General features: G+C 35.5%; 1 protein-coding gene across 3 annotated transcripts in view; it reads left to right on the forward strand.

The window, feature by feature from the left end:
• The window catches only part of RUNDC3B (RUN domain containing 3B), a 163,075-nt gene that overhangs the window by 49,406 nt on the left and 92,865 nt on the right, over window positions 1-20,804 (forward strand). For 2 of the 3 annotated variants that reach the window (XM_006891446.1, XM_006891447.1), the window contains exon 3: window positions 16,380-16,513. In XM_006891446.1, the coding sequence (XP_006891508.1) occupies window positions 16,380-16,513 (134 nt within the window). Of the gene's footprint in view, window positions 1-4,455; window positions 4,507-16,379; window positions 16,514-20,804 lie in introns of all 3 variants that reach the window. The other variant, XM_006891445.1, reaches the window with a different exon arrangement.

Consider the following 20,804-nt stretch of genomic DNA (forward strand, 5'->3'; position numbering starts at 1 on the left):
ATTGTAATTTTAACAAAAGTTTACAGAAATCTTGGAATTCTGTTCATTCATTGTTGCACATATTCCTCCCTCTCCTCCCCCCTCCCCAGTGCACTTTGCTGTGCACCTCTTATTCTGTTCTGTTGTCACGCAAGTAATGCCTAATCATACGTTCCTTTTAAACAGTTCTTTCCCTCATCTGTTCCAATGCAGTGCTCATTATTTATCCCCTCTTTTTCTTCGTTTTCCTCTTACTCCCATGTCAGTACTGTAACAGTGGCATTATGCAGTATTTGCATGGGGGCAGGGAGGAAATCCTTGCCTCCAAGAAGCAACTTGGTTTCACCCTCTTCAGGACAGACCTGTTAGTTCTCTTGGCAGTCCATGGTATGACTTTACTAGCGGGGAAAATGCTTTGTTACAAGCACTGAAACACTCTTAACAAAAAGAGAAAGAAAGAAAGAAAACAAATGAAGTGCATACAAAAATTTTCCTTCTACAGAATTGCTAACATTTACTAATCATATTATTCATAATAATGTCTTATAATTATCAAATAAAAAGGAATAGAAAGCTAACTTTGGATAAAGATTAAAATAAAAACTGTGAAAGAATAAATAGCCTATTAATGACTTGAGATTCTGTTTAATCTTATCACTAAGACAGTAACATTTTCTTTAAATAATCAGGTCAATGATATTTTCTCAATGAGTGCAAGTTTTGACTTCCTAAATTAGGAGATGAGGCCTGCACTTACTTCAGCTATTTGTTGTTTGAAAGCATTTTTTGTTAGAAATGCTTTATATTTGATAAGACCCAGCATTCTCATATTACCTTTTCATTTTCATGGGGCATTCTTCCTTTGGCTAAAAATTAGAAACTGAATTCCTAACATAATTATGTAGTGATTATAATGGCACTTTTGAATTAATTTTATTCTTTTATAAAACTTGTATCTTGTGACTTGTTTGTTTAATCTTATCTGCTTTTCTAAGCTTTGCAATTTTAATATTCTGTTTCACTTTCTCTTAACATTATATATTTTTGTAACAAAAGTTTTATTTTGATTGTAAATGATAACCTTTTCTATAAACATGCACTCCTTGGGTCACTTTGAAATATTTTGAACTTTTGTTGTTTTTTGGGGGGAGGTTCTTTTTGTAGGAAGGATGACTAGTGGGAAGTAACTATATCAGACATCTAACTTGTATATGGAAAATGTTCTCCCTAGTCACATTCAGTGTTTCATTCTTTGTCCATTTCCCCCAGTTCTCTTATTCTGAGGCATCAGTGAAGAGTCAACAGGTAATTATCAGGAAAATCAACTAATTAATCTTCCTCCATCTGGCAGATTGTGCCTGTAGCCAAAGGATTAGATCACCGTGAGGAAGAATTGTGCAGGATTAGGTTAGCTATACCTATCCAGTCTATGTGTTTAACAAATCACTTGAGAAGCAAGACTTTATGAAAATGAATGTGGCTTCAGAATTAGAGGAGGACTCATCCACAATCTGTATTATGAAGATGACACAATCTTGCTTGTTTAAAGTGAAGCCAACTTAAAGCACTTACTTCAGACGAGCAAAGACTACAGCCTTCAATATGGATTACATCTCAGCAACAAAAAAAAAATTTTCACCCTGACTCCATAGGCAGTATCATGATAGATGGAAAAAAGATTGAAGTTGTCAATAATTTCATTTTATTAGAATCCACAGTGAGTGTTCGTAGTCACAACAGTCAAGAAGTCAAGATGTGTTGAACTGGGAAAATCTGCTGTCAAAGACCTCTCCAAAGTGCTGACGAGCAAGGATATCAGTTTAAAGACTAACGTGAGTCTGGTCCAAGTCATAGTCTTTTCAGTTAATTCTTATGCATCTGAAAGTTGGACAGTGAATAAGGGTTACAGAAGAATAATCAATGCCTTTGAGTTAATGGTGTTGGAGAATAGTACTAAATATCCCATGCACTGCCAGAAGAACAAACAAGTCTGTCTTGGAAGAAGTGAAACCAGGGAGCTCCTTAGGGGCAAGGGTGGCAAAACTTCATTTCTTCATTTCTCATACTTTAGGCCAATTCTTGAAAAAAGACATCATGCTGAGAAAGGAGGGTCAGAGAAAGAGGAAAAGAAGAAGGATTGATACAGTGCCTCTGACATTGGGCTTGAGCATATAAAATGGTGATGAGGATGGCACAGGCTAAGGCAAGGTTAAGGTCACTGTCTTGGCTTATAGGGTCATAATGAATCATAGGCAACTCACTGATGTCTAACAACAGGTCAGATGTCTCTGGGCCTCTGTATTTCTAACTATAAGAGTTGTTGGAATCTAGTGTATATAGTTTGGTTTAGAGGTTTCTGGTTACAGGTTACTTATAAGTGGTCTGAAATGAGATATTAAACTTTGATTAAAATAGTTAATGCCTTTAAATAAATTAATTTTCCCCATAGTATTTCATAGCCAAGATGAAAATAATAAACATAACCAAGGTATAAAGGCTAACACTAGGTTTATGTATACACATAAATATTTAAGTAGACTTTTATACTAGACTCATTGTTTCCCACTATATGAAAAGGAGCGTTAGGATTTAAATTTTGTCCCACTGTATCTTATCTGATATAGTTACTTTTAAAGTAAAATTTCTTTAAGATTTTCATGAGGATAGCCCCAAACTTTAATGTTTTTAATTCTTTAAAAGAATATAAATTAAATAGAGAACCTAGTTTTCATCACAGAGATAGTGGTTTAAATATTAAGAATTTTATTGTTATTAATTGTGCTCACTTCATACTAAAAGTGGAACGATACAGAGAAGATTAGCAAGAATGATGTGCAAATTCATCACGCATTCCATATTTTTATTTAAGCTTCTTGTTTAGAGTCAACAAGACCTCAGGGAGTGCTTTCATATTTAAAAGTCAGTTGTTATATTTTGGAGGAACATCCTTCTAAGTGGTACAACACTCTTCTGTCAATATGCTGAATTGAGGTAACCTGGGGTTGCTGTGATGTTGAACCTTGTGTCACTGGGGTATCAGATGGCATAAGGATTACCCATTTTAGAAAGTGTTTGGTGGAACTCCCAGTTTAAGACAGTTTTGGAAGCAGGAGTGGCATCCGTTTCCTAAACAAGATGTCTCTGGAAACTCGATGAACTTTGAGGAATGATGATAATTACTGAAAGTCTTCAGCTCTTTTGTTCATAGGGTTGCTGTGAGTCATGGCAGTCAACATAACAACAATTGTTATTATTAAAAGTTACAGTGAAAAGCATTCAGTTCTGGTTAGCAGTTCTATGTTGAGAAATTATCTGTTTGTTACAGTTGTACTGTATCTTTCTACTATGTTCCAATGTGAGTATCATCTAGGATACTAAAGGATTGATCATTTGGATTATGTGTTTCCAAATTTAATAATTGTTTAAAACATTCACATATAATGTAGGAGGATAGAGAGTGAATGTTAGGGACACATATGTCGCACGTCTCCTCTTCATTTTCTGACATTACTGATCCTTGGAGGCTTTTTTGCTTGTACCTCAATCTATGGAGAGGTGAGGGACCCTTGTTTCACTGAAGGGTTTCAGTGTTGGCTTATAAAACAAGGCAATGTTGCTTATTTGTTGGGAATGTGACATCAGGAATTTTAGAATTTTCCTATATTATATTAGCTGATTCTCAACAACATAGCAAGAATTTGTAGTAGTCTTCCAAGTGGTAATTGTTAAAATATAATTCGAAACTATAGCAGCTAAAAATGGTTGGGGTTTGTTTTTTGTTTGGTTGGGTGTTTTGTTTTGTAGAGTAGGCATTTTATTTTATGTTAGTTAAACTGAAAAACATTTTATTTACAATCTGAGAGCTATTCTCATTATTCTGTTAAATATTTTTAAGGAAAAAAATCCCAAAAAATATCCTGATTTTTTTTATGGGCTATTTAAAAATGTATTTGTTTAAAGTTTTAGGAAAAAACCCCAACAAAACAAACCAGTAAAGAACTTCTGTGTCATATAATTCAACGTGTAAGATATTTTCTTAATCAAATCCATAAATTGTGAGCCATTGAGCTAGTAAACACAGTCTAACTTTTACTCATTTTAAACTTTACTTCCATCATCAGTCAGTTAGTTATATTTGGGACAGAATAACTAAAGGGGGGAGCAGGAAATGCAGATGAAGAAAATCAAGAGGGAACATTTCCTGCAACTTGGTTTTGTGACTTACAGATAGATACCTTAGCCTCTCCAGTCAAATAGAGAGCAGGTGTCAAAGCGGAGGAGCTTGATGCCCTAAATGAATGGAGTTCATAGTCATCTTTATGGAGTTCATTTTATTAGGTAAAAATAGTGTTTATTGCTTCAAGATTATATGTAGCCATTTTATTTGGACTTTTTTAGTTTGGATAACTAAACTTGGTTGTGGATTTCTTAAATATCTGTGTTTTTTGTTGTTGTTTGTTTATTTTTTTTTTTAAGAGATTTCCCAAAGTTGCAGATGGCTGTCTCATTTCCAAATATCTCTTCAAGGTACTCTGTGTTGGTGATGTCTCCCGCCACTGAGCTGCACAGGAGCATGGAATTGGCTTACTGGGGAGGGCTGTATCAGTTAAGTGATCTTGGCTTCCTTGCCAGGGCTGTATTAGTTAATTGATCTTTTTGGTGTGTTGTGTGGTTTTACAAAGCTTTCAGATTATTTTTTTTTTTAAAATCTAGAGTGCACAAGTGTTACTGCTAGTTAAAACCATGTTTTAAGCTCATAAAATATTTTTATTTCCCTTCCTATTTCTATTATGTTTGATGGCTTTAATTTTTTTTATTAATCATGGATTTCTATGATACTAACATTTTTAAAACTCAGTTATATGGGATTTATTAGAATATACTTAATTTTATAAGGGCTATGAGTGTGGAAACTACAGAACAGTGTCATTGATTTCACATGCAAGCAAGATTCTACTGAAGATCATCCAAAAACAATTAGAACAGCACATCAGCAGAGAACTGCCGGAAGTCCAGGCTGGGTTTAGAAGGGGTCGTGGTACTAGGGATATTGTTGCTGATGTTAGATGGATCTTGGCTGAAAGCAGAGAATACCGGAAGAATGTCTATCTGTGTTTCATTGATTATGCAAAGGCATTTGACTGTGTGGATCATAACAAACTGTGGCTGACTCTGAGAAGAATGGGAATCCCAGAACATTTAATTGTGCTAATGTGAAACCTATACTTGGACCAAGAGGCAGTAGTCAGAACAGAGCAGGGTAACACTGCATGGTTCAAAATTGGGAAGGGTGTACGCTAGGGATGCATCCTGTCTCCATACCTTTTCAACATGTATGCAGAGCAGATTATCCGAGAGGCTGGGCTCTATGAGGAGAATTGTGGCATCAGGATTGGTGGAAGATCTATTAACAATCTCCGTTATGCAGATGACACAACCCTGCTTGCTGAAACTGAGGAGGACCTCATGCACTTGCTGCGAAGGGTCAAGGACTGCAGCCTTCAGTATGGTCTAAGGCTCAATGTCAAGAAGACAAAGATTCTCGCCACTGGACCAATTAGCAGCGTTAGAATGGATGACGAAGAGATTGAGAGTGTTCACAGCTTCAGTTTGCTCGGCTCCACAGTCAACACTCTTGGTACCAGCAGTCAGGAAATCAAAAAGCGTATCGCGATGGGAAAGTCTGCTGTTAGGGACCTCTCAAAGGTACTCAGGAGCAACAGTGTCTCTCTGGAGACTAAGGTGCGCCTGATACAGGCCATGGTATTTGCAATCGCTTGTTATGCCTCAGAGAGTTGGACAATGACTAGGGAGGACAGAAGAAGAGTGGATGCTTTTGAGCTGTGGTGCTGGAGAAGGGTACTGAATGTACCATGGACTGCCAGGAAAACAAACAGATTCATCTTGGAGAGGATTAAACCAAGCTGCTCCTTGGAGACAAGGATTCTGGGGCTTCGTCTGACATACTTTGGACATGTTGCCAGGAGGGACGGGTCCTTGGAGAGGGACATCATGCTTGGGAGGGTGGAGGGACAGCGCAGGAGGGGAAGACCCTCTATGAGATGGATTGATTCGGTGACTGGGGTAATCGGGATGGATGTGTCAGAGGCGGTGCGGTTGGCGCAGGATAGAGCAGGCTTTAGGGCTGTTGTGCATAGGGTCGCTATGAGTCGGAAACGACTCGACGGCACATTAACAACAACAACAACATGATGTTACATTAATATTACATGTAAACAGGGGGCTCAGCAAAGATGTGTGAATTTTTCCAAAATCAGTCAATTAAACAGATTTGGGAGTTACCAGCTGTAACTGAACTGTACTACTTAAAGCATTAGTGAGAATAGTTCCTTGGGTTTTTTTTTTTATCCCCCTCTCCCAGGCAACATGCATGTCCTTATTCATTTATTGAAAATAAAAATTGAGTTTCCTGCTAGATGCAAAACATTACTTGGTCTCTGTTCATAGAAGTTTATACTCTAACCTTTAATTTTATACTTTTTTAGAAAATAAATACATAGTAATTCTTTTTAAAATTTACAAAAAGACAAAAAGGATAGACATTAGAAAGTAAAATTTCTTTTGTTTCCTCAATCTTAATTCCCACAATTAATATTTTAACAGTTTCTTTTGTTTTATATTCTCTACTTGCAATTTTAATTGCTACAAATTACACTTGATTTCTCCAGGACTACACTTTTATAGATAGCTTTGTGTAAACTTCAGCCTTCTAGAAATCAGTCTTCTAGTATTTTAAGCCTTATATTAATAATCTGAGGGACAGGAACTTTGTACTTTGAAAAGATGTTGAGATCTTGTAAATCTTAATATCTTTTAGAAGATTAAGAATTTACTAATTTAAATGATATAGTCAATAAGTAGTTGCACGTCTAAGACAAAGGCCATGAATCTTTGGAAGTTTAAATCCACCAGCAGTTCAATGGGAGAGAGATGGTCAAACCCTCTTGTACAATTTACAGCATCAGAAATCCAATAGAGGGTCAAGTATGAGTCAGTTTGGACTTGATGGCAATGAGTTTGAGGTCTTTTAAACTTTGTCGTTTAAGTATATACTTCAGATAATTACATTTGTTTGTGCAAACTTTTTACCAGTAAAGGTGGACATTAAAATTGTAAGTAAATCAGAATTTTAACTTTAACAGAATTTTAATTTTAACTTTGACAAAATTTGAAAAAATATTTTACAAAATTATTATTTGAGAATTATGTTGCAATTTTCCTTCCTTTTTAAAAAATTTCTAAAGAATATTAGATTAGTATGAAATCTCAGAAAATTAATAATGATGGTAATTTTCTCCTCAAAATTGGGTGATTAAACAAAAACAAACACCAACCAGTGAAACCTTTGATGAAAGGAAATCTAATATAGTCGCAACAAGCTTTTTTAAGTATCTGAAAACTTTGTAGTGATATGAAAGTGATTTATTATAATTTCTAAGGACTATCTTGCTTTTTGTAGCTTGCCTAGACAAATTGCAACTCAAGTGTAATATTCTTTGATATAGTCAGCACCATAACTTAGCACGAATAGGACTTCAGTGTATAAGGCTAATTTTTCATTTTGATTTTACATAGCTAAGCACTATCACGAAGGGTGGAGAAAGGAAGTCACTTAATAGATTCATTTATATTTTATATTATATTCTCAGAGATAATGTGTCATTAGCCACTTCTTAGTAGAGAACCACTTTAGTAAATTTAGTTCCTGTTCTTAGAAGGTTTTGTTCTTCCCATAAAATAAGCCATTAAAATTTTTATAAAAAAATCCACTTACATGTTACAAGATACAAATAGCTGTTCCAACTTAAAGAATAAAGAAGAGTAATTTTCAGACTGTAGACTGTGGGCTTTGGAAAACAGGCCATTTTTAGGTATTGAAAAAGGAAGCAGTTTAGTGGGAAAGATACCACATATCGAGTCAGTAACAAATCATCTTTTAGTCTAGAAAATGTTTCATCGTGTAATTCCATGCTTGAAATGAGTTAGAGGTGAATTGGTGGAAGTAAGATTTGAAAAGCTTGTTTAACTTTGTCATTGATTAAATAACTTTTAACAACCCCCACAACTGAAAGTCAGTTTGACACCTACCGTTCAGTAAGACATTTTAAAACAGAATTCTTTAATGAAGCATTTCTCTTATGTGGAATAAAATTTCTTCTCACTGTTGACTATTCGGGTCTCTTACTTGGTGTTATTTGCTTTAGTAGTTATTTTTATAGTAAATGAAAATAATTTTTCAAGTCACTGTTCACTTCAATGATTTTTTTAAGATATTAAAGAATTTATTTGCACTTTAGCATTTTATTTTGAATCCTGCATACTGCTGACAATCTAATAGCCAAAGTACAACTTTTCTAATAAAAAAAATTCATTTATGTGTAATCAGAATACTTTTATTAACTATCTTGAATTAAGCTTTTTTTGTAGATATAGAAATTATTTTATTTACTTAAATGAAATTCTAGTACATATAAATACTTTATGTGAAGGAGTGTGGAAAGTTCACTTTCTTGAACTAAGGAATTCACTTTGAAAATATGATGCATGTGTAGAAGGAACAAGGCAGAAGCAAGCAAAGCATTCCTCACATCTCTTTTGCTAAGTAAATAAAATTATTGTGAATATTCTACTAGTTTCTTTAAATTTCTGCAAGTCATATTGATACACTTTTTGGTTAATTGGCTTGGTTTCTCAATATGTAATTTGGGGCTCTTATACCTAGTACAGTCAGTCAGTAGATAGTAGAGGACCCAGGAGTTTTGTACCCACTGATTTCTCTGCCTTACCTAACTGTAGATTTGTAGTTTTTCTGTATCCCTGTGTCCTCTTCTCCAAAACAGTGCTTTGCTATATACTCTTTGGCTTTTCTGCAGTAATACTTTAAAACTTCTAAAATATTGTTTTCCTAAACCATATGAAACTTACCTAAATCTTTTATGTTTTGTTGTTGTTACGTACTGTCAAGTCACCTGCGACTCATAGCAACTCAATGTACAACAGCTCTGAACCCTACTCTATCCTGAACCAACCTTATTGTCTCTGATACACCTACCCCCATTACCTGAGTCACTGAATCAATTCATTTCATCAATTATCTTCCCCTCCTGTGCTGTCGTTCCACCCTCCCAATTATAATGCCCCTTTCCAAGGACTGATTCATCCTTGCAACATGAAAGGTTTCATCTTCTTCAGGACAAACCTGTTTGTTCGCTTAGAAGTCCGTATTCAATACTCTTCTCCAACATCACAGCTCAAACACATCAATTCTTTTTCTGTCATCCCTAGCCTTTGTCCAGCTTTCTGATACATAGCGCATAATTACAAAGACCATGGCCTGGATCAGGCACACCTTAGTCCCCAGACTGACATTGTTGCTCTTCAGTACTCTGGAGATGTCCCTGACAGCACATTATCCCAATGCAGTTCGTCTTTTTATTACCTGGCTGCTGAAACCAAGAGTGTTGATTGTGGAGCCAAGCAAACTAAAACTGTGAACAACTTCAATCTCTTCACTGTCTGTCATGATGCTGCCAGTTGGCCCAGTGACGAGAATCATTGTTTTCTTGATGTGGAGCTTCAACTCATATTGAAGGCTGCAGTCCTTGATCTTCTGCAGGTGCTTCAAGTCCTCCTTAGTTTCAGCAAGCAAAGTTGTGCCATCTACATACTGCAGGTTGTTGATGAGCCTACCTCCAATCTTGATCCAAACATTCTTCCTCATAGAGCCTAGTTACTGTGTGTGTTTTTTCCATTCACAGTGTTTCAAATGATCATTCCAATACATTGTGTCATAAAATTGATCACCTTTGATCTGTACCCACTATTACTCTGACTTTTCAGATCCCCATTGTATCTTTCCTAATTTCTCCGCCCATCAAGCTCTGTGACCTGTGATTCCCTCACCCTTCGGCTTCTCTGTGCCTTCCTCTTCCCTCTTTGGACATTTTTACATAATTTACTAGTTATCCTTATGTTTTTACAATAATGGTCTTATGCAGTATTTGCCCTTCTGAACCTGAGCTAGTTCAATTAGCATAATGCTCTCTATCCTCCCCTATGTCATATGGTATTTTTAAACAATGTTGCTCCTGATTACTGCATAGTATTCCATTGTTTGAACATACCACAATTTCTCAATCCATTTGTTTGTTGATAGACATTTGCGTTGTTTCCGTGTAATGTTGCTATAAACACCAGTGTACAAATCTCCATTTGAGTCTCAGTTCTGTTTTCCTCAGTGTATATTCCTGGCAGTAAAATAGCTGGATCATATAGAAATTCTATGTTCAGCTTTTTGAACAAATGCCAAACTACTCTCCAGAGTAGTTGTACCATTTTACAGTCCCACCAACAGTATAAGAGAGTCCCAATACCTCTACATCCTCTCAACATTTATGCTTACTGTCTGTTGAACTTTGCCTTTTTTCCTGGGGTGAGATGATATCTAATTGTGGTTTTGATTTACATCTCTGGTTTTGCCGGTGATTTTGAGCATTTCATGTGTCTTTCAGCCATCTGAAGGTCTTCCTTTGTGAAAAGTCTTCCCATGTCTTTTTCCTATTTTCTAATTGGATTATCATTCTTTTTCTTGTGGAGATCCTGTAGTATTCTATAACTGTCATGATGAGACCCGTGTCTGAGAAGGCATTGTCAAATGTCTTCCCTCCCTCTCCCAGTCACTAGGTTTTCTTTCACCCTATTTGAAAAAGTTTATGATACATATAAGAACTTAATCTGTAGAAACTCCCATTTAGTGACCTTGGCCTCTCCTGGTTGTGCATTTCTGTCTGTATTTTTTATCTTCTTTATACTGTAGATGAGGCCGTCTAAGTTTGATCCCATTTTGTCTCTTAATATCTTTATGATCTTGCAATTTACCCGTAGGCCTATGATCCACCTTAAACGGATTTTGTGTATGGTATGAAATATGGATCTTGCTTTAGTTTTCTCAGGTAGCAGTCCAGTTTTGCTAGTACTGTTTGTTGAAGAGGTTGTCATTTCCTCTCTTCCTTGTGTCCTTGCCAAATATCACTTGACTGTAGGTATATGGGTTATTTTCTGGCTTTCCTTGTTTCTGTTTATTGGTCTATGTGCCTGTCATTGTACTGGTATCATGCTGTTTTAATTATTATGACCGTGTAATAAAGTTTTGAGATCAGGGACTGCTATGCCTCCAACGTCATTTTTTTTTTTCAGAAGTGCTTTGGTCATTTGAGATCCCCTTTCTTTCCAAAGAAACTTGCCTGTTGCCTTTTCTATCTCTTTAAAAAGTGAATCTGATATCTGTATTAGTATTGCTTTGAACAAGTATTTTGCTTTTGTAGGATTGTAATTTTCATGGTATTGAATCATCCCATCCATGAACATAAACCATTTAGTTAGGTTTCATCTTTTCTCACTTGCTATGCATCTGAGAGCTGGAAAATGAATAAGGATGACAGAATAATAATTTATGCCTTTGATCTGTGGTGTTGGAGAAGAATACTAAACATCCCATGGGCTGTGAAAAGAACAAACAAATATGTCTGAGAGAGAGTGCAACCAGAGTGCTCTTTGGGGACAAAGGTGATAAAGCTTCTTCTCACAGGGAAGGATGCCAAGAGGGGCAATTCCTTGAAGAGGAACATGTGTCAGGAGGTCTAAATATGGCACAGGATAGTTCAGGGTTAATATCTTTTGTTCATACAGTTGCTATGGGTTGTACTGCATGACACCTAACAAGCATAACAACTTATTTCTTGAAGTAGTGTTTTGTTGTCTTCTTTATAAAAGTCTTTTATGTCTCTAGTTAGGTATATTCACAAGTCTCTCAAATTGTGATTGACTTTTGTAAATGGTATTTTATTTTTTTCATTTCCTTCTGTGTGTTTTCTTTGTTATGGTAGAGGAAACCTATTGATTTTTGTATATTGCTCTTATATCCTGCCACTCTAGTGAATTGGTCTAGTGGATCTGACAGGGTTTTTGGTTGAGTTCTTGGGGTTTTCTGTGTACAATACCATATCATATGCATATAGCGACAGTTTTACCACGTTTTTGCCAATCTGGATGCCTCTTGAAATAGTACTGAAGAAAGAAAAATAGATAGATAGATGATAGATAGATAGATAGATATCCATATATCCTTCCCAACACCAAAATGCTTATACGTTTCCTCACAAAAGAATTTCTTGATAATGATTATCCTGTGCTTCAACTTTCTCATTGGCTACAACTTTTTTTAAATTCTAATTTATTGGTATTTTCTTTCCTATGTTTCCTACTTAGAGATGTTTAACATTAGTAGAAAAATTGTGATGCTTTCTCCCTTTAAAATCCCTACCCGTGTGTTCCCTAACACAAGTATTATTTATTGAGGAAAGTTTGTAGCTATATAATCTTGAATTTCTTTTTTAATTTTCAAATACTAGAAACCAAGGAAAATTAATTTAGATTGAAAATATTTTTATGAAGTCAGTTTCTAATGGCAAGAATTAGTAGTTAATGTAATATCTCTAGATTATAAATAAGTAATAAGAAAAAAGTAAGTAATAAAAAAACCATAAATTTTTGTTTCATTCATACTTTGTTATATGGTACAAGGGGATCTTGGGCTTCTTATCAGTTTACATGAAAATATTAATATCAGTAGTGATATTAATAATTGATAACATTTATTGAGTACTTAATATGTATTTGCCTGGAAGCAGGAGCAGCATCCACGTCTGAAATGGCTTGCTTCCAGAGACTCTATGTACAAACAGTGCTCAGGCCATTCGTTCATAGGGTCACTATGAGTCGTCTACGACTCGACAGCATCAAACAACAACAACAACAACAACAACAATATGTATTTGACTCTGTACTGATTGCTACATATACATTATCTCATCTTATCCTTAGAGAAGTGTATGTCTTTTATTTTCAAGTTATAGCGGAGGCAGCTCAGTCTTATAAAGAGAAATCATTTGTTCAGGATCACTAAACTTGAAAGTTTGCTATCTAGGATTCCAATTAGGGCCACCTTCTCAGAATCCCATGCGCTTAACCACTTAGCATCTTTTTTTCCTTCAAAATGGCCAACACATTAGTAGTTTAAAAATGATCTAAAGTCTACCTTTTCAATCTATATGTGGCACAGATCATTCAGAAGACTAGACTTTATGAGGAGGAATGTGACAAAAGAATTGGAGGAAGGTAAATCAACAACCTGCATTGTGCATATGATGCATCTTCGCTTATGGAAACTGAGGACATAAGGCATTTGCTGCAAAAGGTCTAAAACTGCAGTCTTCAATACGTAATGAAGCCCAACATCAAGAAAACAAAGATTCTCACCATTGAGCCAATAGGCAGCATCATGATAGAGAAGAGATTGAGATTATTAAGAATTTCAGCTTTGGTTCCACAATCAACATCTTGACACCAGTAGTCAGGAAATCAAAAGATGAATTGCATTACAGCATCAGTCTAGAGACTAAAGTGAGTCTGATCCAAGCCACAGTTTTCACAGTTATGGGCTGTGCAACAGAGAATTGAATAAAGACTAAGGATGGTAGAAGAAGAATCAATGCTTATGAGCTGTGGTGCTGGAAAAGAGTATATTGAACATACCATGGACTGCCCAGGTCTAAGCTGGAGATAGCAAAAGCAGGCTGCTCCTAAAAGGTAAGGATTTGAAGCTCCATTTAACATACTTTGGGCATGGTGCCAGGAGAGACCAGCCCAGTCTCTGGAGAGGGATTTCTTGCTTGGAAGAGTTGAGGAACAGCGCAGAAGAGGAAGAACCTGTATGAGATGGATTGATGCAGTAATGGGTGTAGGTGTGTTGGAGACAGTGAGATTGGCTCAGGATAGGGCAGGGTTCAGAGCTGTTGTGCATAGGGTTGCTATGAGTCGCAGATGACGGCAATAAAGGCAACACCAATAACAATAGCAATAAAGACTATGCTGAGGAATATTTTGTGGGAAGAAAACTTTTGCCTCTGAAAGCAAAAGAGGTAAAGGAAAGTAATCAAAAGAGAGGAAAAGGACATATTATGAATATTACTGTAAATTACTCTTTGTAAGTTACTGGGCTGGATTTACTTTTTAAGGAACATTGAATTATATAGATATTTAAATACGCTTTTATAGATTCTTTATAGTTCTATACATTTTTTTTGTTCTGTGCTATCAAGTCAGTTCCAGCTCGTAGTGACCGTATAGGGCAGAGTAGAGCTGTTTTGCTGGATTCCAAGGTGATAATTTTTATGGAACTAGATTGTGAGATCTCTCTTCTGTGCAGCCCCTGGTGGATGAGACTCACTGATTTATGGCTAGTTGTCAAGCACTTAAGCACTGTGCCAGGCCTCATTTTTGTTTACGTATAGACAAGGGTAAATATATTTGCTTAGAATAGTTAATATTTGTAGCCCAGAATATAGGGGGCTCTGGTGGTTTAGTGGTAAGAAGTTGTGCTGCCAAGTCAAAAACAAGTCAAATCTACCAGCTGCTCCTTGAAAGAAAGATGGGCACTCTTCTTCTGTGTGATCTCCTGCCTCTGAAAGCCTGCTGGAGGATCAGCTACAAGTCAGTTCCTACTCAACAGTATACTACAACAAAAACTGCAGCAACCTAGAACACAGGCACCTTCATATCTGTTTGTCATTGCAATTGTTAGAAAAGACTGATACTAATTTGATTTACAAGAAAATTCAAGTTTGTATGAGATGATACAGAAATGCTTTGTATAATTTACCAATTCATCTGTTCACCAAATATTTCTGGAATTCTAAAGTGAGTTGGAAACTGTGTCAAGAGCTAGGAACTGATTTTAAAACAAGGTGAATATAGTCTGGTCCTTAGTGTTCCTACTGCCTAGTATATGTGACAATATTAATAATCAGGTGATTGTAATTAGGTGTAGTAACTGCCTTCATAAAAGTAAATACAGAATGGTATGGCAATCCATAGGAAGTGTGTAACCCAATGTGGAGTTGTTGACTTAATAGAAGAGAAGATGGTCTTTAAATTATCCTGAATGTTGACTAAGAGTTGCTGATTATCACATGCAGAGTTTCTACTTGTTAGTTTGCCATAAATAAATTAGAAGACACACTAGAGTACCCTTTTTAAAAATAGCAATGTCTGAGTCAACTTCTGGAGACTCCTATTTATTAAATTATTAAATCTTTGCTGGAACCAGGTATGAATATTTTTTTAAAGCAGCCCAGTTATGTTAATGGACTGCCATGTTTAGGAACCAGGCAAATAAATATCCTATCTACTTTGTTTCTAAAACTGTTAGTGCTGACAAGAACACTTTTTGATGTTGTTGGAAGAAGTTATTATTGGAGAAGTGAAGATTCTAGATATGTAAATAATTAATTCAAAACTTTAAAAGCCTGGATTTGCAAATATAAAGTCTTTCTACATTGAGGTTAAACAACTTTCTAAGTGAGATAAATTATCCCAGAGAATTGTCTGAGAAAAAGTTGAGCCTTATTTCCTATTAAAGAATATTAAGAGTACAAACTGATTCCTCATGTGCCTTATATTCAGATTCCTGCCTGAGAAAAAGAAAATTATTATAGAATATTTGGTCATGACTATTCACATGGTTAACAAAATCTAAAAGCTCAGAATGATAAATTCCGGAAAGTTTTTTTAATAATTGATGATTAGATGAGAAGACATGAAGTAAAGAGGAAAACTTTTCATAGATGAGTGATTAGATAGAAGATTATGAATGATGAGTGAAGATAGGTACTAATTGCTTATATTATAGGATAGGCTACACTTGTTTCATTTCTTTGAAGTGTCTTAATAAAGAGGAAAACTAGGGTTATTTACTTTTTTCTGATTTGTTACAAGGAAAAACAGATTTAAAGTGTAACTAGTGATGTTTTTGGAAACAGGAGTGGCATCTACTTCCTAAATAATGTGCCTCCAGAAACTCTATGAACTTTGATAATTGTTGATATTTGTAGAGGGGCTTCAAGCCGTTTGTTCATAGGGTCACTATGAGTCGTGTTCAACTTGAAGGCAATCAACAATAACAAGTGACATTTAAATTAATGTTAACTAGAATCAGAAGGAAGTCTTCTGGGTGTTGTCTAAAAACTGTATAAAAATATTGGGTGGGATATTAAAATGTGACGCATCCTTTGGAATCTAGCATCTTTTAATTTTGTTTCATTTTACTTTATTGCTGAGAAAACTTTACAGCAAGTCAATTCCTAAAGGAAAATTATGAAACTCAAAACAGTACCAGATTTGAGGTCTTTTGGAGCATCCGTGCCCTTTCTAATAGAGCACATTTTGTTGTCCTTTAAGAATTTTATTGCTCTTGAGTTTTTAATTTTTTGAGTCTCGTTTTTATTTTCCTTTTATTTTGTGTTACCATTTGTCTCCTGAAGGTCAAGTAACCTGGTTTGGTTATGAAAGTCCTCGTAGCTTCTGGGACTATATCAGAGTGGCTTGCCGGAAAGTCTCACAAAATTGTATCTGCAGCATTGAAAATATGGAAAATGTCAATTCCTCTAGAGCCAAGGTAAGAAATTAACAATAAGATGTCATTTTTTTTTTATGATCTGTTTCTAAGCAGTTTTGTCCCAAATAGAAAATATTTGAGCCCTTTGGTAGGTGGAGGTTTTCTATTTTATTTTCATTGTTGGGCTTAAACACTCAAGCAGATTTAATGGTTCCATTCACTATAAATTTCCTTTATATGAAACACATTGTAATTACCTCTATTCTCTGAAGATTCTACATTTTTAAAATTACCTAAGCCAGATTCTTAGACAGTGTTTCTTCAGAACATCTTTATTTAGGTGATCCATGATGTCAGAACCATTTTGAATATACTTCTAGTACATCACTTATCTTTTTCCACCAGGTTGACATTTGCAGTGCTAATGCAGATTCAGTGATCACAAAACTGCTGAAAGCTAGCAAGAGTGAAGGCAGTGCCTCAAACTATACAGTCATTTAGTTCTTTATCAGCAACCACAGTATTTAAGAAAAAACTATTTTCTCATAACCATGTCAATGATAGTATGTTGTTGTTACATGCTGTCAAGTTGCTTGTGACTCATAGCAACCCTGTGTACAGCAGCTCTGGACCTTGCTTTAACCTGAGGCAACCTTATTGTATCTGACACACGTACTCCCATTACTCCAGTCACTGAGTCAATCCATCTCATCGATGATCTTCCTCTCTTGTGCTGTCTTTCCACCCTCTCAAGCATAAGGTCCTCCTTCAAGGAATAGCCCCTCTTGGCACCCTTCCCTGTGAGAAGAAGCTTTCTCGCCTTTGCCCCCAGAGAGCACTCTGGTTGCACTCTCTCCAAGACATATTTGTTTGTTCTTTTCACAGCCCATCGGATGTTTAGTATTCTTCTCCAACACCACAGATCAAAGGCATAAATTATTATTCTGTAATCCTTATTCATTTTTAAGCTTTCTGATATACATTATTGATATTATTAAGTCTCAATTCTTCAGTCCCTGGCTTCTTCATATTCTGAGTGACAATGTGCGAAGTCTATATAAAGCACTTCTGCTGCATAATGAAATGTAGTGGTTGTGTGGAGGGAAACTACCTAGGCAGTAGTGTGAGTTAAGAGCTGAACTAGTCAACTTTTCATGTAATCATTTCTCTTTAAAATAAAAACTTTGAAAGTATAATTTTTTTTTTTACTTAGGCACTTGGTGGATAGTTCTCAAATAAATAAATAAACTAAACAAACCTATGGAAAACAACTGATAGTGTCTGTTGCCAGTGGTAAAATTAAAGCTTCCAGGTAAAAATTAGAATTTTTGAAACTAGTATCTTTTATTGTTTGATAAACTTCTTAAGGTTTAACAGTTTTTCTGGTAACAGTGTTGTTGATATTAATAAGTATTTTGTGTTAAATGTTTCAAAATTTGTAGGTCTTCAAAGCTCAATGAAAAAAATGTTTTCCACTAACCAGTGTTTAAAGTTAGAAAATAATGTGTGCATTAAATATTCATTCAAAGTTCAAGATATAACAATGGATTTAATAGAATAGAAAAATTTCATTGATTCACAATTTAGGTAAACTTTTAAATTAAAAAAATTTTAATAAATGTTAAAAATGTTAAATTTTGTTTTAAAAAATTGTTGAAAATATATACAGCAAAACCTACACCAATTTAGGCATTCCTGGAGCAATGCACACTGTGAGAGGTGCTGGAACGTAAGTAAGGAACTTTGGGTGGGGGTCACTGATGTTTGGCTGGATCAGAAGGGAGCAAGACAGCTGGAGATAATTCTTGAAGGGAAAAACAAGGTTTCCTGGTTTTCCAAGCTGGTCTCTGTTCACTGTCTTGCATCTCCTCACATCCAGTACATCAACTGCTTTTAGCCCAGAGCACCTTGAGCTAGCCTAGCTGTGGCAGTTGTCTGTCAGAGAAGGTTGCTTTCACAGGCTTTTCTCTACTGAGCTAAAGCAGATCTTTCCTTGAGTCAAAAGGCAGAGAGAAACCCGGGCAAGGTAGCTGCCCCACCCTCTTCTGGAGTGGTGACTTCAGATCAAGAACCTGCATTGTCTCAGACCTGAAAAACTCTACCACAGCACTGTCATCTAGAAAGCAGGATACCTTACTCCCCTACACAAGCCCAAAGCAAGATGTCACCCTCAAAGAGTGACACAGTATCAATGTATTTTCTGAAGCCAGAAAGTCTGATGAAACTTTCTGACACGGAATTTAAAAGAGCAATGGTTGAATACTTTCAATGGGTGAAAGATAAACTTGTAGAATTACAGGACATTGAAAGCTATAACCAGGAGGAGCTAAAACAAAACAAAACAAAACAAAAAAACACCAACCAACAACAACAACAAAAAAAAAAACCACCAGTCCTGAATAATACAGATAAAACAAACAAGGCATAAGAAGCTCTGGAAAAACAAGAAGCTATAATCCAAAATATGAGGACCAATATTTCATATGCTTTCAACATGATTGAGAGACACATGAACAGGGTTGAAGAGATGGAACACTGAATCAGTAAAATAGAATATAGAATTGTCACCTGTGATCTGCTAGAACAAAAAGCAGAATCAAAAAGGAAGGAAAAAGAAGATAACCTAAGAATAATGTGGGACACCATTAAGAAAACGACATGTACAAAATTGGAATCCCAGAATAGAAAGAAGCAACTAAAGGCATCAAAAAAGTTGTGGAAGAATTATTAGAAAAAAACTTTCCAGACATAATGAAGAATGAGAGAATATATATTCAAGAAGCTGAGAGCACACCATATAGAATAGACCTCAAATGGAAAACACCAGTACATATCATAGTTAGATTTGCCACACCAGTACATATCATAGTTAGATTTGCCAGAACCAAAGATAAGGTGAGAATTCTGAAAGCAGCAAAGGAGAAACAAACAGTAATCTATAAGGGAGAGCAAACAAGATGAAGTGCTGATTTCTAAGAAGAAACCATGTGAGCAAGAAGACAATGGAATGACATATATCAAATACTCAAAGAACACAACTGTCAATCAGGAATATTGTATCCAGCAAAATTGCCCATCAAATATGAAGGAGAGATAAAGATATTCCCAGAAAAACAGAACGTAAGGGAGTTTGTAAAAACAAGACCAGCAGGAGTTTGTTCTTTGAAAAAGTCAATAAAATCAGCAAACCACTAGCAAAACTAACAAAAGAAAACAAAGAACACAAATAATCCAAAGAAGAGATGAAACGAGCAATGTCACAAAAGAACCAACTAAAATAAAAAGGTTAACAATGGAATATTATGAAAAACTATACTAAAAAAATATTAAAACCTAGAGGAAATGGGAAAAAATACTTAGAAATGTACAACCTGCCTAAACTGACACAAACCAAATTTGAACACCTGAACAGACCCATTGTGAAAGAAGAAATTGAAAAGGTAATAAAACAACTTCCAGCCAAGAAAAGCCCTGGACCAGAGGGTTTTACAAGTGAATTTTGTCAAACATACAGAGAAGAACTATCACCAATTCTACATAAACTATTTCAGAAAATAGAAAAAGATGGAATTCTCCCAGACCTATTCTATGAAGCAAACATATCCTTGATACCAAAGTCAGGAAAGGACACCACCAAAATAGAAAACTATAGGCCAGTATCTCTTATGAACATAGATGCAAAAATCCTGAATAAAATCCTGGCCAATAGAAGCCATTGATACATCAAGAAAAGTAATTCACCATGACCAAGTGGGATTTGTAACAGATATGCAAGGATGGTTCAACACAAGAAACACATGATCCTATCAATTTATGTAGAAAAGGCCTTTGACAAAATCCCACACCTTTTCCTGATTAAAACACTCAACAAAATAGGAATAGAAGGGAATTTCACAACATAATAAAAAGTATATACACAAACCCAAGAACCAACATTGTTCTCAAGAGAGAGAGGTTAAAGACATTCCCTTTGAGAACAGGAACTAGGCAAGGATGCCCACTATCACCTCTTCTATTCAATGTTGCATTAGAAGTCTTATTGGTAGCAATAGGAAAAGAGTAGGAGATAAGAGTTATCCAAATTAGTAAAGAGGAGGTAAAATTATCTCTCTATGCAGATGATATCATAGTGTGCCTAGAAAACCCTAAATTTTCAGCAAGAAAAATACTGAACATAGTTGACCAATTCAGCAAAGTGACAGTATACAAGATCAACATACAAAATCTATCAGATTTCTCTACAGTGACAAAGAGGATATAGAACTGGAGCTAAGAAAAACAATATTCATCGCAATAGCCAATCACAAGATTAAGTGTTGTTTGTTGTTGTTGTTATGTGCCATCGAGTCAT

The sequence above is a fragment of the Elephantulus edwardii genome, unplaced genomic scaffold (genome assembly GCF_000299155.1).
Source record: "Elephantulus edwardii isolate Elephantulus edwardi_28Jun2011 unplaced genomic scaffold, EleEdw1.0 scaffold00098, whole genome shotgun sequence".
NCBI lineage: Eukaryota > Metazoa > Chordata > Mammalia > Macroscelidea > Macroscelididae > Elephantulus > Elephantulus edwardii.